The 20,252-nt window shown below is 40.1% G+C and overlaps 1 protein-coding gene across 1 annotated transcript; it reads left to right on the top strand.

The window, feature by feature from the left end:
• Nucleotides 1–537: 537 nt before the first annotated feature.
• LOC148145825 (SE-cephalotoxin-like) lies at nucleotides 538–7,920 on the top strand. Its single transcript, XM_087999285.1, has 3 exons — nucleotides 538–790; nucleotides 2,593–4,035; nucleotides 7,841–7,920. Exons 1-3 carry the CDS (start codon nucleotides 538–540, stop codon nucleotides 7,918–7,920), a joined length of 1,776 nt encoding a protein of 591 aa, XP_087855411.1.
• Nucleotides 7,921–20,252: the final 12,332 nt, after the last annotated feature.

Raw genomic sequence — 20,252 nt, 5'->3', positions numbered from 1 at the left:
AGATGTATAAAGTCTGGGTGAATGGATAGCCACTGTTCTGCCCACAGTCAGAATGTCATTTCAGGAATATACTGCTCTGAGTGAAATTATTCTCTGTACTTTGTACTGCCTGAAAAAGTTGTAGCCTTTGCTTTACTTCTTCCAGATGATGAAACAATAATGGAAACAGAGCTGGATCTTGTTGAACTGACCTTGGATGAGGCAAATCAACAAAATTTAAATAGAAATAAAATTCTGACTGAAGACTTCATGAAAGCTGATTTCCAAAGTCAAGTAGAAATATTAGAGAAACAAGTTGAAATAGTGGACTTTGCTTCAAATATAGAAGCATCTCTTCAGTTAATTCAGCCCGCTGCCTCTATAGCCAATTTTATTTTTTCTTTTATTTTTCCAAGCAATTTGATTTTAATCACAAATCTAATGCAATTAAGGTTAAGTCAGATCAATAGTAAATTGGACAAATTGCTAAGTAATTTAAACCATATGGAAACTAGAATCAAATCTTCGATAGTAGGTAATACATTCATCTCAACCTACATGGATTGGGAGTATGCCATTAGGAATGGAGCGGTGAAACTGAGAGATATCAGACATCAGATGGGACTAACACAAGACAAGAGGCGGCAGAGGAACCTTGCTCTAGATTACATAACATACTACAACAACAATCAAATAGAAGGAAACATAATGAACTTGCACCGTGTCTCAGTTACAGCAAACAATCCAACCAACCGAAACCTGTTTGATCTCTTTATTGAACACCAATCTTGTGATGTCACCCAATTATCAGGTACACTGTATCATTCCTATTCTTTGTTTAAGTGAATTTTCACCCAACATAGGAATACAGGGACATACAAACATGGGAATATAGAAATCTAGCAAAACAGGAACTTAGGGACACAGGAATATAGGAAATAGGAATGCAGGAATGTAGCAACATGGGAACATAGGAACGTAGGAAATGGGAGCAGGAGTAGATCATTTGACCTCCTTGAAACAGGAAAATAGAAAATAAAAGCAGGAGTCAAACTGTTTGCCCTTTGAGTTTGCCTTTGTTGATCTTCAAAATCAACACAATTTTCCTCACACAAACCCCATGTCCCTTACTATCTTTAATAGCTAAACAATATTACCGTCAGTATTGTATTTACCCAATGACAATTCAGCAAATGTTAGGAATATAAATTCATTGAAGACCATTGTGTAATGTTTAAAGTCACGAAGGGTTTAAACAACGTTATGGATCAGGCCTGACTCCTCAAAATATTTCAAGGAAGTAGCCCAGACCCTAATTTTGCTTGTTGTTTTAAGCAGGTGTAACATAGATATTCCAGGAGGGATGCAGCTGGACAAACCACTTGGTTTTAAACAAAGACAGAATTTATTTACAAGATGTCTGAACAAAGCACAAACAAAAGAGAATAGAATAGTTTAACCTATCTGAAAACCCAACAGATCATAACAACTTAATGATGCTGTTCCCAATACTTGCAATAATCTCCATAAACACCCCTTGGCACAAAAGGTAAAAATCAAACACAGGGTCTTACAGGAGAGAGAGAGAGAGAGATGGCAGCATGGAACACCCTCTTCCATATACAGGTAGCTATTTCTTGGATCAGCAGCCCCAAGCTGCTTGACTGCTTTCAATGAATAGCCAGACTGCCAAAGACCAAATCAAACCAGAGAAGAGCTGAGCTGGGAGAACTGGCTGCTCCCCTTTCATTGTACAAGTGTTTTTTTAAAAACTTAAAAGCCTTTTACCTGAGGTAGTATCTGTTGCTATAATCAAATTGGCCCTAAAATTCATCCAAACCAGACTTTTCAGATCCATTGCTTTTACGACCTCTGTGAAAAAAAGCCAAGGAGCAGCCTCATCACAATAGGGAAACCAGAGAGAACACAATTCAGATGATTGGCAAAATAACTGGAGGTATTTTGAAGAAAGGCTTTTTGACATGATTATTGTAAAAGAATGCAGTACCTGATAGGGTGGTAGTATATGAGTTGTGGAATGTGCTCATGCTTTGAAGGAAAAAAAGTGACTTTGAATCAAAGTTCTTCAAACTTTGGTCCAAGATATTAGATGGAGACTGTTTGTTCTGATTAGTCACCAACTCCACTATTGTTGTGTTTTACAGTGACAAGTGTAGCAGAAGTTAAAATGGATGGCTTTTCTCTATCTATTAATTCTTATGTTCTTTCAGAATACACAGAGCTAGATCTTGTTAAAGGTTCTGGAGATGTCTAAGGCAAATTTGTGTCCTTTCAGACAGTCTGGGTTTAAGGAGAGTGGGTCTTGAAATCCATGGAAAATGGGGTAGATGCAAATAGGCTCATTATCTCTGTTTTAGACTGTCATAAAAATCAAACTCCACTCTAGGATCACGTTGAACACTTGATTTTGTTAATATGCATCAGTCAGTAATTAGTGCTGTTCAAGACAAATCATAATTAAAATAGAAATAAGCTTGTTATAAATAGAGCAGTAGTAGAGAGCAGTATTGTAAGAGAACCCCTTTGCATAAAGGATTGAGATTGTTTTCCTAACTTTTACCCCTTTGTTCATATTAATCTAATCTTTTCTAGGCCTAATGATCATTCTTAAAAACCTGATGACAAGTGCTGCCCAGCAGACCATGACATACTATTACTTCAAGGGTGAGAAAACTCGCAGCAAGAGCTGGTATGAGAAAATAAAGGTGTATCTTTTCCAAATGCGCCAAGAGTTTCAAAAACGTATCTATTTTTGTATACGCAACACAATTGACAATGCAAAACAAGAAGTGGAACAGAGCCTGGGAAAAGCATCTCTCCCCTTGCCTGAGCTCTTTGTACAGTTTATATTAAAGAAACTGTCAGCCCGGTTTCCCTGGTATACCTGGGGAGTTGTAGAGTTTGAGCAGATTCTTAGTTCATCTTGTAACTCTGAACTGATGAAGAAAGGCACTAATTACTTCATTAAGACTGATGACCAGCAGAAGCGAAACATCCTGGTAGTATGGCAGGATGCCAATCAAATCTTGAACTGCACTAACATTAGTTCCATGAAAACACTGGTCCCCTACCTGCGCTGTGATAAGTGTAATGAAAATCACGTCCAAGCTTCACATAATGTCCTGACCAAGACACTCTGTCCAGAGGCTTTAAACTTAAGATGTTCTAGGAATAATATAAAGCTGACAAAGGGGTTGCAATGGGACTGGATTGCAGTTGATGGTGAAGCACATGGTGATAGGTGCCAGAAACCAGAGGCCTGTAATAATCATGGCAGTTGTCACTCTGTCCTTGATACAAACCAGTTCATGTGTATCTGTTATCCAATGTATGAAGGTAAGACATGTGATAAAAGAATTGTTTCGAACTATGAAATTTTAAGTCACTTGACTACATTACGTAAAACATTCATGGCTGCTAATGGGGTTCCCACTGTAGTGGATATCTACTTTGAACTACAGAATGGAATAAAAGCTAGTTTGAATGAGATAAAAGATGCTCTTCAATATACACAGAACTTGGTTAAACATTCAGAGATACTGTATCAGGCCAGCTACATTGCAAACCTTTACCTCGACTTAAAACAAGGAAAGATGAGCCTTGATGCATTTGGAGAATTGCTGGAAACATTTTTGCAGATTAATTCAATGCATTATATTATTTTCAGACTGAAAGGAATTATACTTGGTGAAGGAATGATAGACGTAAAAGGAGAGGACATTTTTAATCTCTTCAAGAAAAGCTATGTCTCTAAGTTTAAGAATGCATGTACAAAAACATATGCCACTGTGGTAGAAAAAATGAAAGCAAACCTAGTTTATCTTGATAAAGCCATTGGTAAGGCATTGCTAATGTTCAAACAATGGAAGATTCCAAAAGGAGATCCATATTCATTTAATAGTCTTGGTTCATTTGTTGACGAATTCAAGACTCGGCAAAATAGCTATCATGCTTATTGGAAGAATACAAGCTGTCCTTCTCTCACAGTTCCAGATTTAATTGAAAACTACTGTACTGAGAAACTTAGTTTTGAAAGTATGAGTGTTCAACTTAGTTGTTCAGACCACAAAGTCCCATCCCCTAGTTCTGTGCAGTGTGTCAGGAGAGAAGGTCAACTTGTGTGGAGTACCACTCCAAAGTGCAATTACCAATGGGCTGCATGGGGAAGCTGGAGTGCCTGTTCTGTTACCTGCGGGCATGGTAAAAAGTATCGTACGCGTGAGTGTATGGGCCACGAGACAAGCCGTTGTGGTTCAGCATCCAGGCAGGAAATGATCTGCAATAGGAAGAAATGTTGTCTGTCAAAGGATGGAAATTATGAATGTTCAATTGGACAATGTATCCGTCAGTCACAATTGTGTGATGGATATAAGAACTGTGGGAATGGGGAGGATGAGTCCAGTTTGATGTGTCCTAAAATAATCCAATCTGGTGACATCATAGCTCTCAAAAGCTCCTGTACAGAAAACCACTGGCTGAGCTGCCACTGCCAGGTTTGTCCCATTTGGTATAAATGTAAGGTCAGCCCTTGTCCAGGATATGAAACGAACCCAGATCAGTGGAGTCACAAATGTCCACATGAGATTTTTATTATAAGGTCAGCAAAAGGTGGTTTCATTCGCCATGGTGATGAAATTGCTATATATTCTCAACAAATGGCTGAATGGTTGAGTTGTGAACCTGGAGTGGGGTGGTGTAAAACTAGTCCTTGTATAGGCACTATTGACAAACCAAATTTGAATTTTTGCCCTTGGGAAAAATTTTATATTTTCTCAGTCGCAAGAAAAAGTGGTTGTTCATTAGATACATCTTCCTTATGTATTGAAAACAATATTCAACATGGGGATACTGTATTCATAAAGTCCACTGTTGATCACAGACAATGGCTCACTGTTGACTCCAAATTCATTACAATTAATACATGTCCCAGGAAAGATATTTTTACTGGATCATGTTCTTGTGGAAGTTGGAAAATCTATAAACTGTATTAAAGAACATGTTTCACCTCCAGCTTTCCTCCATTTTGTCGGTAACCAATCTGTTATTTAAACTCTTTGAAATTCCACCAGGGTTCTCCAGTTTCCTACTGTATGCCTTCTATTTCTATAGTTTCTGATTTGCCCAAACAAGGAAGAAACACTGTCACATTCGTTGCTCTCCAAACCTCACGTGCAGAAAATCAATGATAGGCAGGAATTGCAACTCCTGGTCTTAATGTTGTATGTGTGGTGCTGGAAAAGTACAGCATGTCAGAAATTAAGGGCTTATGCCCAACACGGCAACTCTCCTGCTCCTTGGATGCTGCCTGATCTGAGCTCCAGCATCTGCAGTCCTCACTTGCTCTTAGTGCTGTATGTATTGGCCAATAGGCTGATACACAGGAGATGTACCTCACATATTTGTTGGGGATGATAAATTTCCAGAGATAGAAATGAACATAAATCTAAATCAAGAAGATAAATAAATTAATTTAACTTTATTCATAATTTAATTACCTGAATTATTGACAAATCTCTAGTACCTAATAATTTCCACATGAGCCCGTTAAAACAAACACATTGCCAACATATTCCAAATCTCCCGAATTCCTGAATTCCACCCTTAGATCTAAAAATTGCAAATAACATTCCACGATTTGGTCTTGGGGCGGCACAGTGGCACAGTGGTTAGCACTGCTGCCTCACAGCGCCAGAGACCCGGGTTCAATTCCCGCCTCAGGTGTCTGTCTGTGTGGAGTTTGCACATTCTCCCAGTGTCTGTGTGGGTTTCCTCCGGGTGCTCCGGTTTCCTCCCACAGTCACAAAGATGTGCCGGTCAGGTGAATTGGCCATACTAAATTGCCCGTAGTGTTAGGTAAGGGGTAAATGTAGGGTATGGGGTGGGTTTCGCTTCGGCGGGTCGGTGTGGACTTGTTGGGCCGAAGGACCTGTTTCCACACTGTAATCTAATCTAATCTAATCAAAATCTAATCAAAGGAGAGAAACCATAAAACCACAGACCTGTCAGATCTTTACAGACAGAGTGATAGAACCTTGGAACGAGTAGCAGCTGACCAGTGAGAATTAGCACAGACTTGTGAAGTATTAGTTATCTCTGATTAATCCAGTTGAATTATCTAAGTAGATTCCCTTATAAAGCAGGTGATCGTAAAGTATCAATATATATCCACATGGAGCTGTTACAAACGTTTGATAAAATTCAGTATAATGGTTTGTTATTACAATATGGAATGGAATAAGTGGCAACCATAGGATCATAAGATATAGGAGCTAAATTAAGATACTCAGTACATAGAGTCTCCTGCACTGTACAATCATGGCTGATATGTTTCTCAATCCCGCTTTCTGCCTTCTCCCCATAACCTTTGATCCCCTCACTAATCACAAACCTATCTATTTGTCTTAATGATTGGACCTCAACAGCCTTCTATGGCAAGGAGTTCCATAGATTAACCACCCTCTGGCTAGAGAAATTCCTCCTCTTCTTAGTTCTAAAGGGTCTTCGCTTTACCGAGACTCTGCCCTCAGGTCCTAGTCTCTCCTCCTAGTAGAAACATCTTCTCCACTTACATCCACAGATGTAAGTTTGCTCGCTGAGCTGGAAGGTTCACTTTCAGATGTTTTGTCACCATACCTAGGTAACATTATCCAGTGAAACCTTCAGTGAAGCACGGGTGTTATGACCCGCTTTCTATTTATGTGTTTAGGTTTCCTTGGGTTGGGTGATATTATTTCCTGTGGTGATGTCATTTCCTGTTTTTTTCTCAGCAGGCGGTAAATGGGGTCCAAATTGATGTGTTTATTTGGAACTCTATCAACAAACACATCGCCTTGGACCCCATTTATCACCTGCTGAGAAAAAAACAGGAAATGACATCACCACAGGAAATAACATCACCCAACCCGAGGAAACCTAAACACACCCCCATATCACTACATCTTGCAAAACTTGGAGAATTTTATCTTGATTGGTGGTTTGATTGTTTTGAGCATGGTACTTGTCTGTTAATCTCATTGGTTCTGCAGTGCTGATGACTTCCAGAGTCATCATGCTGTTCCATGTTGGTTCTGGGTGATCTTCCACTCTGTCACAGTAGCTTCTCTGTTCTTGGATACTCTCAACAACACATTAGCAATGTACCTCTGTTTCCTTTTCTTCTATTGGGCACGGTGGCATAGTGGTTAGCACTGCTGCCTCACAGCGCCAGAGACCCAGATTCAATTCCCACCTCAGGCGACTGACTGTGTGGAGTTTCCACATTCTCCCTGTGTCTGCGTGGGTTTCCTCCAGGTGCTCCGGTTTCCTCCCACAGTCCAAAAATGTGCAGGTTAGGTGAATTGGCCATGCTAAATTGCACGTAGTGTTACGTGTAGGGGGAATGTGTCTGGGTGGGTTGCGCTTTGGCAGGTTGGTGTGGACTTGTTGGGCCAAAGAGCCTGTTTCCACACTGTAAGTAATCTGATCTAATCTATTGTCAGATGGCATCTCTTCAACTGAGTAACATTCTTTGTTGATATTTCTGGAGCAGATAATAGTGCCTTAAGAAAAATACTTTTAATTGGCTGGTGGTTGCACCCAATCGTATTATTTGTTACTTTGAAGTAGATATTGTTAAAAATATTCATGATCAGAAACTCTTTCTCATTCTGAGTGTATGCTCATTCGGTTTGTATTAATGCCTTGAATGTAAAAGCTGTCCTTGCTGCATTGGGGTTGCTTGAAGTTGTGTCTCACTGGTATCGCACTGCAGGGTGACAACATCACTTATATCATAGTATTTCAGCACTTGAGTTCCTGTCACTAGTTGCTTGAATTTTTGTGAATGCTGTTTCTTGCTCAGTAGTACTGTTTGTTCTAGATAGTGTGCTGAATAATGGTTCGCATTCTGACAACAAATTGGTCAAGCATTTTGCAAAATAGTTGACAAATCCAATAAATCACTTCCATTTATTGGTTGCTGCATTGTTGTTGCAACTCTCAACCTTTTTGAGAAGTAGTGAAACCATCTTGCTGTTAGTACATGACATATGTACTTGACTTCAGGCATCTCAATTGCAATTTTTCCTTCTCAAGTCAGGTTTATCCTGAGAACTCTATTGAACAGTTGTTGATCATGTTCACCAATGGCTTCTTCTGTTGTGTAACTATGCCTCCATAAACAAGTAGGTCAGACCAGGCAGATTACTTTCCCTTGTGGACATTAGTGAAGCAAATCATCCAGAGTAGCTCCTACTCAGGAAGATCATTAATTATCTCACCTTGTTTGCATTGATATTCCTTTGGAGCTGTGCAAATACCAAAAGGCATGTGTAACCATCTGCACTTCCCAAAATTGCATCAAGTATGTATGTTCTTGATGCAAGATATATTGTACATATCAACCTACTCTGTTGTCAAGTTCATTTGGGGTTCAATGCATGCGTTCAAGTTTTTCAAAATTTATGCTCTTTTTTGCTTAAGAGCAGAATATATTTACCTCCAACACTGATAAAAGTGTAGCAAATAGCTGTTCTGGTTTCCTTATTAAATCAATGCAATTCTATAATTTTGTGATTGTGAGTGAAACAGCTGCCAATTCTGCTTTAATATCACTTTAAATTTCAACAAGCACCAAGAGAAACAATTTGCAGCTATTGTGTCTTACCCAATGCTTTCAGCTGTGGCATGCTTCCTTGGTCTTTTCTCATTGGCTTCTTATAGCAGCTTTCAGATGTTCTGAACATTCCCACAATTCTCTTTTAGTAGCTGTGTTTCTGTTTGACTTTTTAACACTCCTGAAACCATATTACAAGCACACGTCACGACAGTCTCATTTGCACTGTTTTGAACTTGCTGTAGTGACTCATGGTAGAGGTCACATGATTGTGGCATGCCCAGAGGGAACATTGATACAATATTACATTCCAATCCCAATCTGAGTTCAATGTGGGGAAGTGTGAGGTCAACTAATTTTGAATACAGTTGAAATCAATTTTTTAAAAGGTGAGAGACAAGGAACCATAGAAAGCAAAGGATTTGGGTTACATAAATCAATGAAACCCTCATCCAAAGCTTTATTACTTTTATCTATATTCCCAAGATTAAAGTGGTATGCATGGCTGTACTGTTGTCAGAAAGTTGGAGGTTTAAGTGCCACTCCAGGCCAAATGCACAGAAGTCAATGTGGACTATGCAGTCTAGGAATGAAAGAGTTCTGTGCTGTCAGAGAATGAGATGTGAAATGAAGGGTCCTTCTGTCTCAGGTATATGCAAAAGACCTTAGAGCATAATTTAGAGGCAAATCAGGTCTGTCATTCCTGGTGTCTTGATCAATATTTAATCCTCAAACATCACCACAAAAACATCTGATCTAGTCATTGTACATTGTCTACTGGTGAGAGCTCTTCCTACTTTCTAACAGTGACCATCACATCTAGGTGTTTCATTGGTTGTAAGGTGCCTTGGGATATTTGGACCCTAATATGCACCCTCCATCAGCTCAGCTCATCCAAAACATCACTGCTTGTATTCTAACACTATGTCTGAATGACTATTACATTATGATTTACAGTTCAGCAGCAGGTTGATTTAATAATCTTTGGAATTGTTTTCAAATCCCTCCATGGTCTTACTTTATGTAATCCCTTCTAGTCTCCAAAATTCTAAAACTCCTGTATTCCTTCAATTACAACCTCTTGTGCAGACCCAAATTTAATCACCCATAAAGTGGGCATTTTCAGGATCACAACCTATAAAGAATTGAGTTCCACAATTATTTACAATGTATATCGGTGAGGAAAGTGAATGTACTCTCATCAATTTTGCAGAGGACATGAAAAGAAGTTAGAAGGCAAAGTTGACAGAAGCATAAAGATAGGTTAAGGGAGTGAGCAGAATCATGACAAATGGAATATAATATGGGAGAATGGGAGGTTCTGCACTTTGGCAGGAAGAATAGAAGAGCTGAATATTATTTGAATGGAGAAAGCCTGCAGAAATCTGCTGGAGAGGGTTCAGAAGAGACTTACCAGGATGTTGCCTGGTATGGAAGGTTTGAATTATGAAGAAAGGCTGGGAATTTTTACACTGGAGCATAGGAGGTTGAGAGGCGACCTGGTAGAAGTTAACAGCAATTGTCTTTACTCTAGGCTGGGCGATTTGAAGACTAGGAGGCACATTTTTAAGGTGAAAGGAGAACGATTTAAAAAAGACACAAGAGGCAAATTTTTACACAGAGGATGGTTTGTGTGTGGAATGAAATTCCTGAGCAAGTGGTGGATGCAGATACAGTTATAATGTTTAAAAGACATTTGGATAGATACATGAACAGGGGAGGTTTGGAGGGCCAGGAGCAGACAGTTGGGACTGCGTTTAGTTTGGGATTATGTTCGACATGCATTGATTGTTTCCATGCTGTGTGATTCTATTGCTCCATCATGTATAAATCACAAAATGCTAATATTTAAATTCAGCAGATAATACAGAAGATGCACAGAATATTGGCCTTATTTCAAAATGAATAAAGGGCAAAAATATGGAAGTCTTGCTGAAACTATACATAGCATTAGTCAAACTGTACCTACAGAATGAACAGTTTTGGGCCCTCAAAGGAAAGATATACTGGCATTGGAGGTAGTGCAGAGGAAGTTCACTAGATTGATCTAGGCTATGGAGAAATCTTCTTATGAGGACATATTGAGTAGGTTGGTTCTGTACTCAAAGAAGGATGTACTAGAAGAATGAGAAGCAATCTTATCTGAAACATTTAAGTTTCTAAGGGCTTAATGGGATAGATGTTGAGATGTTGTTTTCTCTTGTGCGAGAGTCGAGGACCAGAGGGCAGAATCTCACAGTAAGGGCTGCTCATTTAAGAACAGAAATGAGGAGGAATTTCCTCTCTCAGAGGGTGGTGAATCAAAGAAATTCTGTACTTCAGAGGGCTGTAAAGTCTGGGTCATTCCAAATATTCAGATTTTTAATCAGTACAATAGGGTTGTGGAGAAAGGCAGGAAAGTGGAGTTGAGGATGATCAGATCAGTCACGAACTGAATGAATGGCAGAGCAGACTCAGTGGGCTGAATAGTTTACTTATGCTGATATGTTTTATGGTCTTATAAGGTACATAAAACAATTATAATCACCAATAGAAGTTTACTGCAAAAATTATTAAACCAGAAGCTGACAGGTCCCCAGATACTGATGGAATTCATCTCAGGGTCTTAAAGAAAAGTGGCTTCTGAGGTAGTAGAAACAATTAATTTTCTAAAATTCTCTAGATTTTCGAATAGTCTCAATTAGGAATGTTTTAACACTCAAGGTTATGAGCCATCTGCTGGAAAGTGGGACCATTTAGATTTTTTCAGTACAGGCTCAATGGGCTGATGGACCTATACTGAACTATATAATTCTATGATGTTAGAAATGGCAAATGTCATACCTCAATTTAAGAAAGTCAGGAGACAGAAAGTGGGATATGAGAGGCTAAGTAATTTAATATAAAATGCTGGGATCTATCATGAAGAAAGTTATAGCAGAGAACTTAGAAATTCTCAAGGTGATCAGTCAGAGTCAGTGTGGTTTTGTGAAAGTGATATCATCCATATCTACTCTGGTAGAATTCTTTGAGGAAATAACAATCAACATTGATAAAAAAGGACATGTGGATATTGTATGCTAGACTTTTAGGACCTTCCAACCCAGCACCGTCCACATGACCCATCCCATCTGTTCATCTTCCTATCTGCTCCACCCTCTATCACCTTTACCCCCACCTCCATCCTCTATTGCACTCTCAGCTACCTTCTCCCCCATCCCCACCCCCCTCCCAAGGCTCCCAGTCTCATTCCTGATGAAGGGCTTTTGCCCAAAACGTCAATTTTCCTGCTCCTTGACCTGCTGTGCTTTTCTAGCACCAGATTCTTAGACCTCTAGGAGGCATTTGATGATGTACCACACTTAAGATTATTACATATAAGAAAATGACTGGCTGGTGAACATGAAACAAGGAGAAGGCATAAATGTGTCATTTTCTGGTTGGCAAAATGCAACAAATGGTGTGCCATAGTATTAATGCCTTAACCTTTTCAACTTATATCTTAACTTTTACAACTTTTATTATTGTATTGGACGAAGCCATCAAAGAGATGGTTCCCGAATTTATTGATGACACAAATCTTGGTAGGAAACTAAGTTGGATGATGACACAGAAGTTCCCAAAAGGGATACAGGTAGGTTAAGTAAGTCAGCAAAGGTTTGGCAGATGCAGTATAATGTGGGAAAGTGTGAACATGTTCATTTCAGCAGGAAGAATATTACTGCAATGGAGATTGGGGGCAGAGGTCTGAGGTAAAGAGGGTTCTGGGTATCTGGTAAATGAACCACAACATTAGTAAGCAGGTATGGCAAGTGATTATGACAGCAAATTAACTTGTTGTTTCTTGCAAGGGGAGTGGAATGTAAAAACAGAAATGTTTTGCTACAATTCTACTGTGAGCCCACATCTTGAGTATTATGTACAGTTGCAATCTCCATATTTAAGAAAGGACACAATTGCTTTAGAAGCAATTCGGAGAAAATTCACTCAACTAATTTCCTTTTGACAAAAGATTGGACAGTTTCGCTCTGTACCTAATGAAGTTCAGACAAATGAAAAGTGATTTTATTCAAACTTGTAAAGGGTTTTGACAGGACGATTGCTGAAAGAATGTTTCCCCTTGGGAGAGACTGGTACTAGGAGACGTAATTTCAAAATAAGGGAAGTTTCCATTAAAGACAGAGATGAGGGATTTTTCTCTGAGGATTGTGAATCTGTGAATTTTCTTCTCCAGAGAGTGTGGAGGCAAGGTCATTGAGTATTTTTAAGACATGGTGAATAGTCTCTTGATTGACAAAAGAGTCAAAAGAACATCGGGGCAAGCAGAAAAGTGGTATTAAGGCCATAATCAGATCAGCAATGATCTTACTGAATGATGTACAGGCTCTCTCTTCTAATTTGTATGTTTATACATACCATTGGCAGCAACACATTCAAGACCCCATATTCTGGAATTCCCTCCCTAACTATCCCACAACTCTTTCCTCCTTTGAGATGGTCATTAAAATCTACCTCTGGGGTGTTGTTAAGGCTGTTGATTAGATTGTTCTTTTTTTAGATTAGATTAGATTCCCTACAGAGTGGAAACAGGCCCTTTGGTCCAACCAGTCACACCGACCCTCCAAAGAGTAATCCACACAGACCCATTTCTCCTCTGACTAATGCACCTAACACTATGGGCAATTTAGCATGGTTAATTCACCTAACCTGCACATTTTTGGACTGTGGGAGGAAACCAGAACACCTGGAGGATACCCACTTGTATCTTCTTTTGTGAAACTGTGAAACCGGTTTGATAACCCTCCTTTGAAGCCCCTTGGGATGGTTTACTACAGCAAAGGCATTACATATATGTACGTTGTTGTTGATTTTACTTAAAAAGCCATGGGCATCCTGAAGAGTGATGAGGTACTTTATAAATAGAATTTACTTTTCCATTATGGTTACACTAGTGACCTTTCCTAAGACTGCGTGTGATTGTTTAAAATGGATCCACATACCAGGTTGATTGCCATTGGCTTTGCTGGGGTTTATAGAAGGTCATCAATAATCACTTTGTCTTAGGTGGACGATCACTTTTGGTGCTGGATATTAACAATAATCATGACTTTGTAAATTCAAAGCCATGAACATGGTTGAAGTGTCCTAGTTTTCTCAGTGGGCATCATTTAAACATATATTAAAGAGGTTAATTGTGGACATAAATTAACTCATCTACGTAATAAAGAATCCTGTACCAAGGTTGTATATGGATGAAGAGGGCTGTAGTAGTGCAGTGGTGGTGTCCAGTGGTGAGCCAGAAGGACCAGATTAATGTCCCACCTCCTCTAGAAGTGGATCAAAATGCATTTGAACAGATTAATTAAAAATGTCCATGAAATACACAGCCACAGGGAGTAGCTGAGGCATATAGAAGGATGTATTTATTTGGGCTCTTATGATGCTGTGGTAGTGACCTTATCTCTGAGCCAAGAGGCCCAGGTTCAAGTATCATCTGCTCCAAAGATGTATAATCGCATCTTTGAACAGATTAATTAGAACATTTATACAAATGGAATAAGGAATGTTGATATGCATGTTGATTAATTTGCATACTTTGATTTTTAAATCTTCAATTGATGCTTTGCCTTTTTTATGTAAAGTGTTCAAAATAAATTTTGAAATAATAAAGTACTTATCACGAAAATAAAACCACAGTTGTAGCTAACAACAAAATGCCTCCCTATTTTTCTTTGTAAGACCACAATTATTCAACTGAAGTTTCCTTCAAGGCACTGCTGAGCTATGTTCAAGACCAACCATCAGTAACCCTCTGCCTTCCTGTAGTTCTCAGCAAATTACTTCCAGCAAACTGGAAGGTGGGATATCCAGAACAACAGGGGTGATCAATGAGAAATTGATTTTTGATTTCTGTATCATTTGAGCTCCTCAAATAACTCGAAAACCATGCTCTCTTATACATTTTAAAAAGGACTTTTCAAATTAGCATTTTTATGATGCATTTTGTTCCAAACTTCTTTGACAATTTTTTTTAAGTCATTATTTCCTACAAATACACTCAGGGTCATAGAGTCATAGAGCTATACAGCACAGAAATAGACCCTTTGGTCCAACTTGTCCATGCCAAACAGATACCCTAAATTAATCTATTCCCATTTGCCAGCATTTGGCCCACATCCCTCTAAACCCTTCCTGTTCATATATCCATCCAGATGTCTGTTGTTATAATACCAGCCTCTACCACTTCCTCTGGCAACTCATTCCCCTTAGATCCCTTTTAAATCTTTCTTCTCTCTACTTAAACCTACGGCCTCTGCTTGGACTTCGCCACTCCATAGGCTATTCACTCTAACCATGCCCCTTATGATTTTATAAACAAACCTCTAAAGTCACCCCTCAGCCTTCAACCCTTCAGAGAAAACAGCCCTAGCCAATTCAGCCTCTCCTTATAGCTCAAACCCTCCAACCCTGGCAGCATCTTTCTAAATCTTTTCTGAACCCTTTCAAGTTTCACAACATCCTTCCGAAAGCAGGGAGACCAGAATTGCACACAGTTTTCCAATAATGGCCTAACAAATGTATTGCAACATGACCTCCCAATTCTGATACTCAATGCACTGACCAATAAAGGCAAGCTTACCAAATGCCTCCTTCGCTATCCTGCCTAACTTGGACTCCACCGTACAAGGAACTATGAACTTGCACAACTTTAATGAACATTTCCCAACCTTGTTGAAACTTTAAAATGTGGGGTTAATGTTTGCTAGTTTCATTCAGTGTGGCTCATAATGCCTTGTTTGCCAAGTGATCCTTCGCTCTGCATCTCATTAATTATGCAACTACATTCTTTGGCACTTTTTAAGGGGAACTATGTGACCTGGGAGGTGGAAGGACTGGTCAGAGCTGATCCTGTCTAGCTTTCATGCCTTTGGTGCCATGTTTAAAGCCCGGGCCAGATGCTGCAAGCCAGGAACTGGTTCTCGTACTGGGGGAGCTCGAAACATAACATTCAACACATGCCTCGGAGGAACAGAAATCTTACTCACTCCTTTGCACAGGAAGGAACTTTTCCCTTCAGTGCAGGGATCAATGAGTGGGACAGAGATTTACGGTAAGATGAGGTGGGGAAAGTTTTTTCACTCAGTGGGTGGTGAGAATCTAGAACTCACTGCTTGTAAGGGTGGCATAGGCAGAAACGCTCATTACATTTAAGAAATATTTAGACGTACGCTTGTGATGCTGTGACATGTAAGGCTATGGGCCAAGTGCTGGTAAGTAAGATTAGAACAGTGAGGTGGCTGTTATAGAGTCATAGAGATGTACTGCATGGAAACAGACCCTTCGGTCCAACCGGTCCATGCTGACCAGATGTCCCAACCCAATCTAGTCCCACTTGCCAGCACCCGACCCATATCCCTCCAAACCCTTCCTATTCATATACCCATCCAAATGCCTTTTAAATGTTGCAATTGTACCAGCCTCCACCACTTCCTCTGGCAACACACTCAATACTCGTACTACCCTCTGCGTGAAAAAGTTGCCCCTTAGGTCTCTTTTATATCTGACCCCTCCCACCCTAAACCTATGCCCTCTAGTTCTGGATTCCCCGAACCCAGGGAAAAGACTTTGTCTATTTATCCTATCCATGCCCCTCACAATTTTGTAAATCTCTATAAGGTCACCCCTTAGCCTCCGACGCTCCAGGGAAAACAGCCCTAGCCTGTTCAGCCTCTCCCTAAAGCTCAAATCCTCCAACTCTGGCAACATCCCTTGTAAATCTTTTCTGAACCCTTTCGAGTTTCACAACATCTTTCCGATAGGAAGGAGACTAGAACTGCATACAATATTCCAACAGTGGCCTAACCAATGTCCTATACAGCCGCACATGACCTCCCAACTCCTATACTCAATACTCTGACCAATAAAAGAAAGCATACCAAATACCTTCTTCACTATCCTATCTACCTGCAACTTCACTTTCAAGGAGCTATGAACCTGCATTCCAAGATCTTTTTGTTCAGCAATACTCCCTAGGACCTTACCATTAAGTGTATAAGTCCTGTTAAAATTTGCTTTCCCAAAATGCAGCACCTTGCATTTATCTGAATTAAACTCCATCTGCCACTTCTCAGCCCATTGGCCCATCTGATCAAGATCCTGTTGTAATTGGAGGTAATCCTCTTCGCTGTCCACTACACCTCCAATTTTGGTGTCATCTGCAAACTTACTAACTGTACCTCTTATGCTCGCATCCAAATCATTTACATAAATGACAAAAAATAGAGGACCCAGCACCAATCCTGTGGCACTCCACTGGTCACAGACCTCCAGTCTGAAAAACAACCCTCCACCACCACCCTCTATCTTCTACCTTTGAGCCAGTTCTGTTTCCAAATACCTATTCCTCCCTGTATTCTGTGAGATCTAACCTTGCTCATGAGTCTCCCATGGGGAAACTTGTTGAATGCTTTACTGATGTCCATATAGATTGCATCTACCGCTCTGCCCTCATCAATCCTCTTTGTTACTTCTTCAAAAAACTCAATCAAGTTTGTGAGACATGTCCCTCAGGATTCCCGCCAACAACTTGCCCAGCACTGACGTCAGGCTCACTGGTCTATGGATCCCTTGCTTGTCCTTACTACCCTTCTTAAAGAGTGGCACCATTTTAGCCAACCTCCAGTCTTCTGGCACCTCACCTGTGACCTTCGATGATACAAATATTTCAGCAAGAGGCCCAGCAATCACTTGTCTAGCTTCCCACAGAGTTCTCGGGTACACCTGATCAGGTCCTGGGGATTTATCCACCTTTATGCGTTTCAAGACATCCAGCACTTCCGCCTCTGTAATGTGAATATTTTGTAAGATGTCACCATCTATTTCCAAGAGTCTATATTTTCCATATCCTTTTCCTATGTAAATACTGATGCAAAATACTATTGAATGGATTAGATTCAGTGGACTGAAGTTTCTTTTTCAGTGCTGCAGACATTTAGGACTGTGTGGCAAAATGACTATGACATTAAAGTTAGTGATCGATGGAGCAACATGGGACTGAAATAGGAGACACTTAGTCTTGTCACATAGCACTTGATGATGTTATCTAATTTAATTCAACATAAGACTGTTTCTCCTAATCTTTGTATGTGTTTAGTAGGTGTGATTGTTGTATTTACAGCATATTAGTTTCCAAGGACCATAGGGCAGGGCAAATAGACTACTCATTCAACATTAACAGATGTCACACTGCACACATTTTGCAAACAATACTGAATAAATCAAATCTTTATCCCCTACTATGTAATCTATGAGACATGGAATCATGGAGCTGTACAGCACGGAAACAGACCAACTGGTCTTTGCTGACCAGATATTCTAAATTAATCTTTTCCCATTTGCCAGCCTTTGGCCCATACTCCTTGAAACCCTTCATATTCATATACCCATCCAGATGCCTTTCAAATGTTGTCATTGTACCAACCTCCACTACTTCCTTCAGCAGCTGAATCCACACACACACTATCCTTTGCATGAAAAAGTTGCCTCTTAGGTCCCTTTTAAGTCTTTCCCCTCTCATCTTAAACCTATGCCCTCTAGTTTTGGACTCCCTTACCCTGGGAAAAAGACTGACTACTCATCCTATCTACGTCCCTCATGATTTTATAAACTTCTACAAGGTTGCCCCTCAGCCTCCAATGCTCCAGGGAAAACAGCCCCAGCCTATTCAGCCTCTCCCTATAGCTCAAACCCTCCATCCCTGGCAACATTCTTGTAGATCTTTCCTGAACCCTTTCAAGTTTCACAACATCTTTTCTAAAGCAGGGAAACCAGAATTGTACACTGTATTCCAAAAGTGGCCTAACTTGACCTCCAAGCTCCTCTATTCAATGTATTACCAATAAGGGCAAGCGTACCAAATGCCTTCACCCTGTCTACCCGTGACTCCACTTTCAAGGAACAATGAACCCTGCGTTCAAAGCCTTTGTGCTTTTCAGACAGGGAAGCCAATTTCAGGCTTTAAGTCTACAGAGAAAATCCATGTGTAGGTTTTCATCAACTCACCAGAATTCTCACAAAGACTGAGGATACATGGCTCACCACTGACATAAGGTGAGTCTCATGCTAAACATTATGAAGATGTGGGTGTATTTTAAGAGAGTTGAAAGCAGCAGAACTAGCGGACGCAGCACCAAGTGTTCTCAATAAGGCAACAATGTATGTAACACCTGGTTGAACAACTTGATAAGCTCACTGCCTGGAGATAAAAACAAATTCAAATTTGGCCAATCAGTTTAAATTATACTCTGAAAAAAATACCAATTTCCAATCCAGTTTGAATTGAATATATTGACAATCTTAAAAGCCACTGACACAATCTGAAGCTCTGGGGTATAATACTGGGGGAAAGTTGAAAAGTTGAGAGGAGAACTGCCAAGTCCTAGCATGTGACCTTGCCCGTTTTGAGTTAGCATATGTGTTACCCTTTCTCCTTGTCCTGTCTGCAGTCCAGTTTCCTTGGTGACTCACCACGTGCATATCCCATCTCTGTAATACATTGTAAGGTAAGAGCACTAGTCTGAGAGTAGTCTGAGAGTCTGAGCTGGTGACTGCAGTGGTCAGAACAAGTGACAATGCTTCCTCATCACTGGTGGGGTCATGTCCTCCATCTCTTCCTCCTGGGTGTGATGTGACTAGGAAGGTGGCGGATCCTGAGTATCTGAGAATATCAAATTGAAGAGATGGATTACACTGACGCTGGTGTGTTAGTAAAGCAAAAGACCCAGGCTTACACCATCTGCACCTTGTGTCTCACCACAAATAGCAGAATGAAAGTGAGAGGCAGGATTCCAGAAAGCCCATAAAGCAGAAACATAGGATTATTGAGAATGGTCAGGGAAAAATCAGATGCTGCAACTTCTGTCCTTGGTCACTGCTCCCATCATCTTCAGAGTCGCTCTCCATCTCCATGACAAGGCTCCAACACTGCATCCATGGTCCACAGCTCTACCCTAGTGCTCCATTTTGCCAGCTTACAGTTGTGGCACAGGTTGTCAAGAAGCAGCCCCCTTTTCTTTCACTTTAAATGTGACAATTTCTTCTTTTAAATGTGACAAACTACTTTAAAGAATGGGAATTAGTTGGACCACAAACACTGGCAAACGTCATATTGAACCTGTGGCCATTCAGCAACTAGACTATTCTGGGCTGCAAGATTTTTGCATGCTGCCTGTCTCAACAGAAATCATAATTTGTGCCATCGTTTAGCCATTAGTGCCAAATGCAATGCATTCTTCTCATCTATTCTATTCTTCCTGAAACATTTATGACACTTGAGTTGGTTTTCTGTTCCATTATTAACTATTAATACCTACACTCTCCAATCATGTGTTAGACTAAACAGTGTTTTGTGCACACCACAGGAAGCTAGAAATAGCTTGTCTATTGCATCTATCCAGTCATGTAGTTCAAATTGAATTCAAACACTGCCAACTAATATCTGAAATCCCAAAGAATTAAGAGTAGAGATGTCTCGCTTAGAATGTCTCATGTTTTCCTTGGAGGTTGTTCAGTTGTCAGAGAAGGCTAGACTCCTTTCTCTTGTACAGATCCACTGGTCACAAATTGAATCAGAAAATGTGACCATGATTTTCTGGAAAGCCATTCCATACTTGGAGTTGGT

This window comes from Chiloscyllium plagiosum, unplaced genomic scaffold (genome assembly GCF_037043375.1).
Source record: "Chiloscyllium plagiosum isolate Xiang-an unplaced genomic scaffold, Cpla_swu_hap1 HiC_scaffold_23, whole genome shotgun sequence".
NCBI classification, from domain to species: Eukaryota; Metazoa; Chordata; class Chondrichthyes; order Orectolobiformes; family Hemiscylliidae; genus Chiloscyllium; species Chiloscyllium plagiosum.
This window is presented reverse-complemented; position numbering and strand designations above follow the sequence as displayed.

What these genes read in the sequence shown, in the direction of transcription:
- LOC148145825 (XM_087999285.1), top strand. Translation starts at nt 538, where the DNA reads ATGGATTGGGAGTATGCCATTAGGAATGGAGCGGTGAAACTGAGAGAT. An exon ending in TGATGTCACCCAATTATCAG is followed by an intron (nt 791 to 2,592) that starts GTACACTGTATC and finishes AATCTTTTCTAG; the next exon opens with GCCTAATGATCATTCTTAAA. An exon ending in TGAGAAACTTAGTTTTGAAA is followed by an intron (nt 4,036 to 7,840) that starts GTATGAGTGTTC and finishes TTTCTTGCTCAG; the next exon opens with TAGTACTGTTTGTTCTAGAT.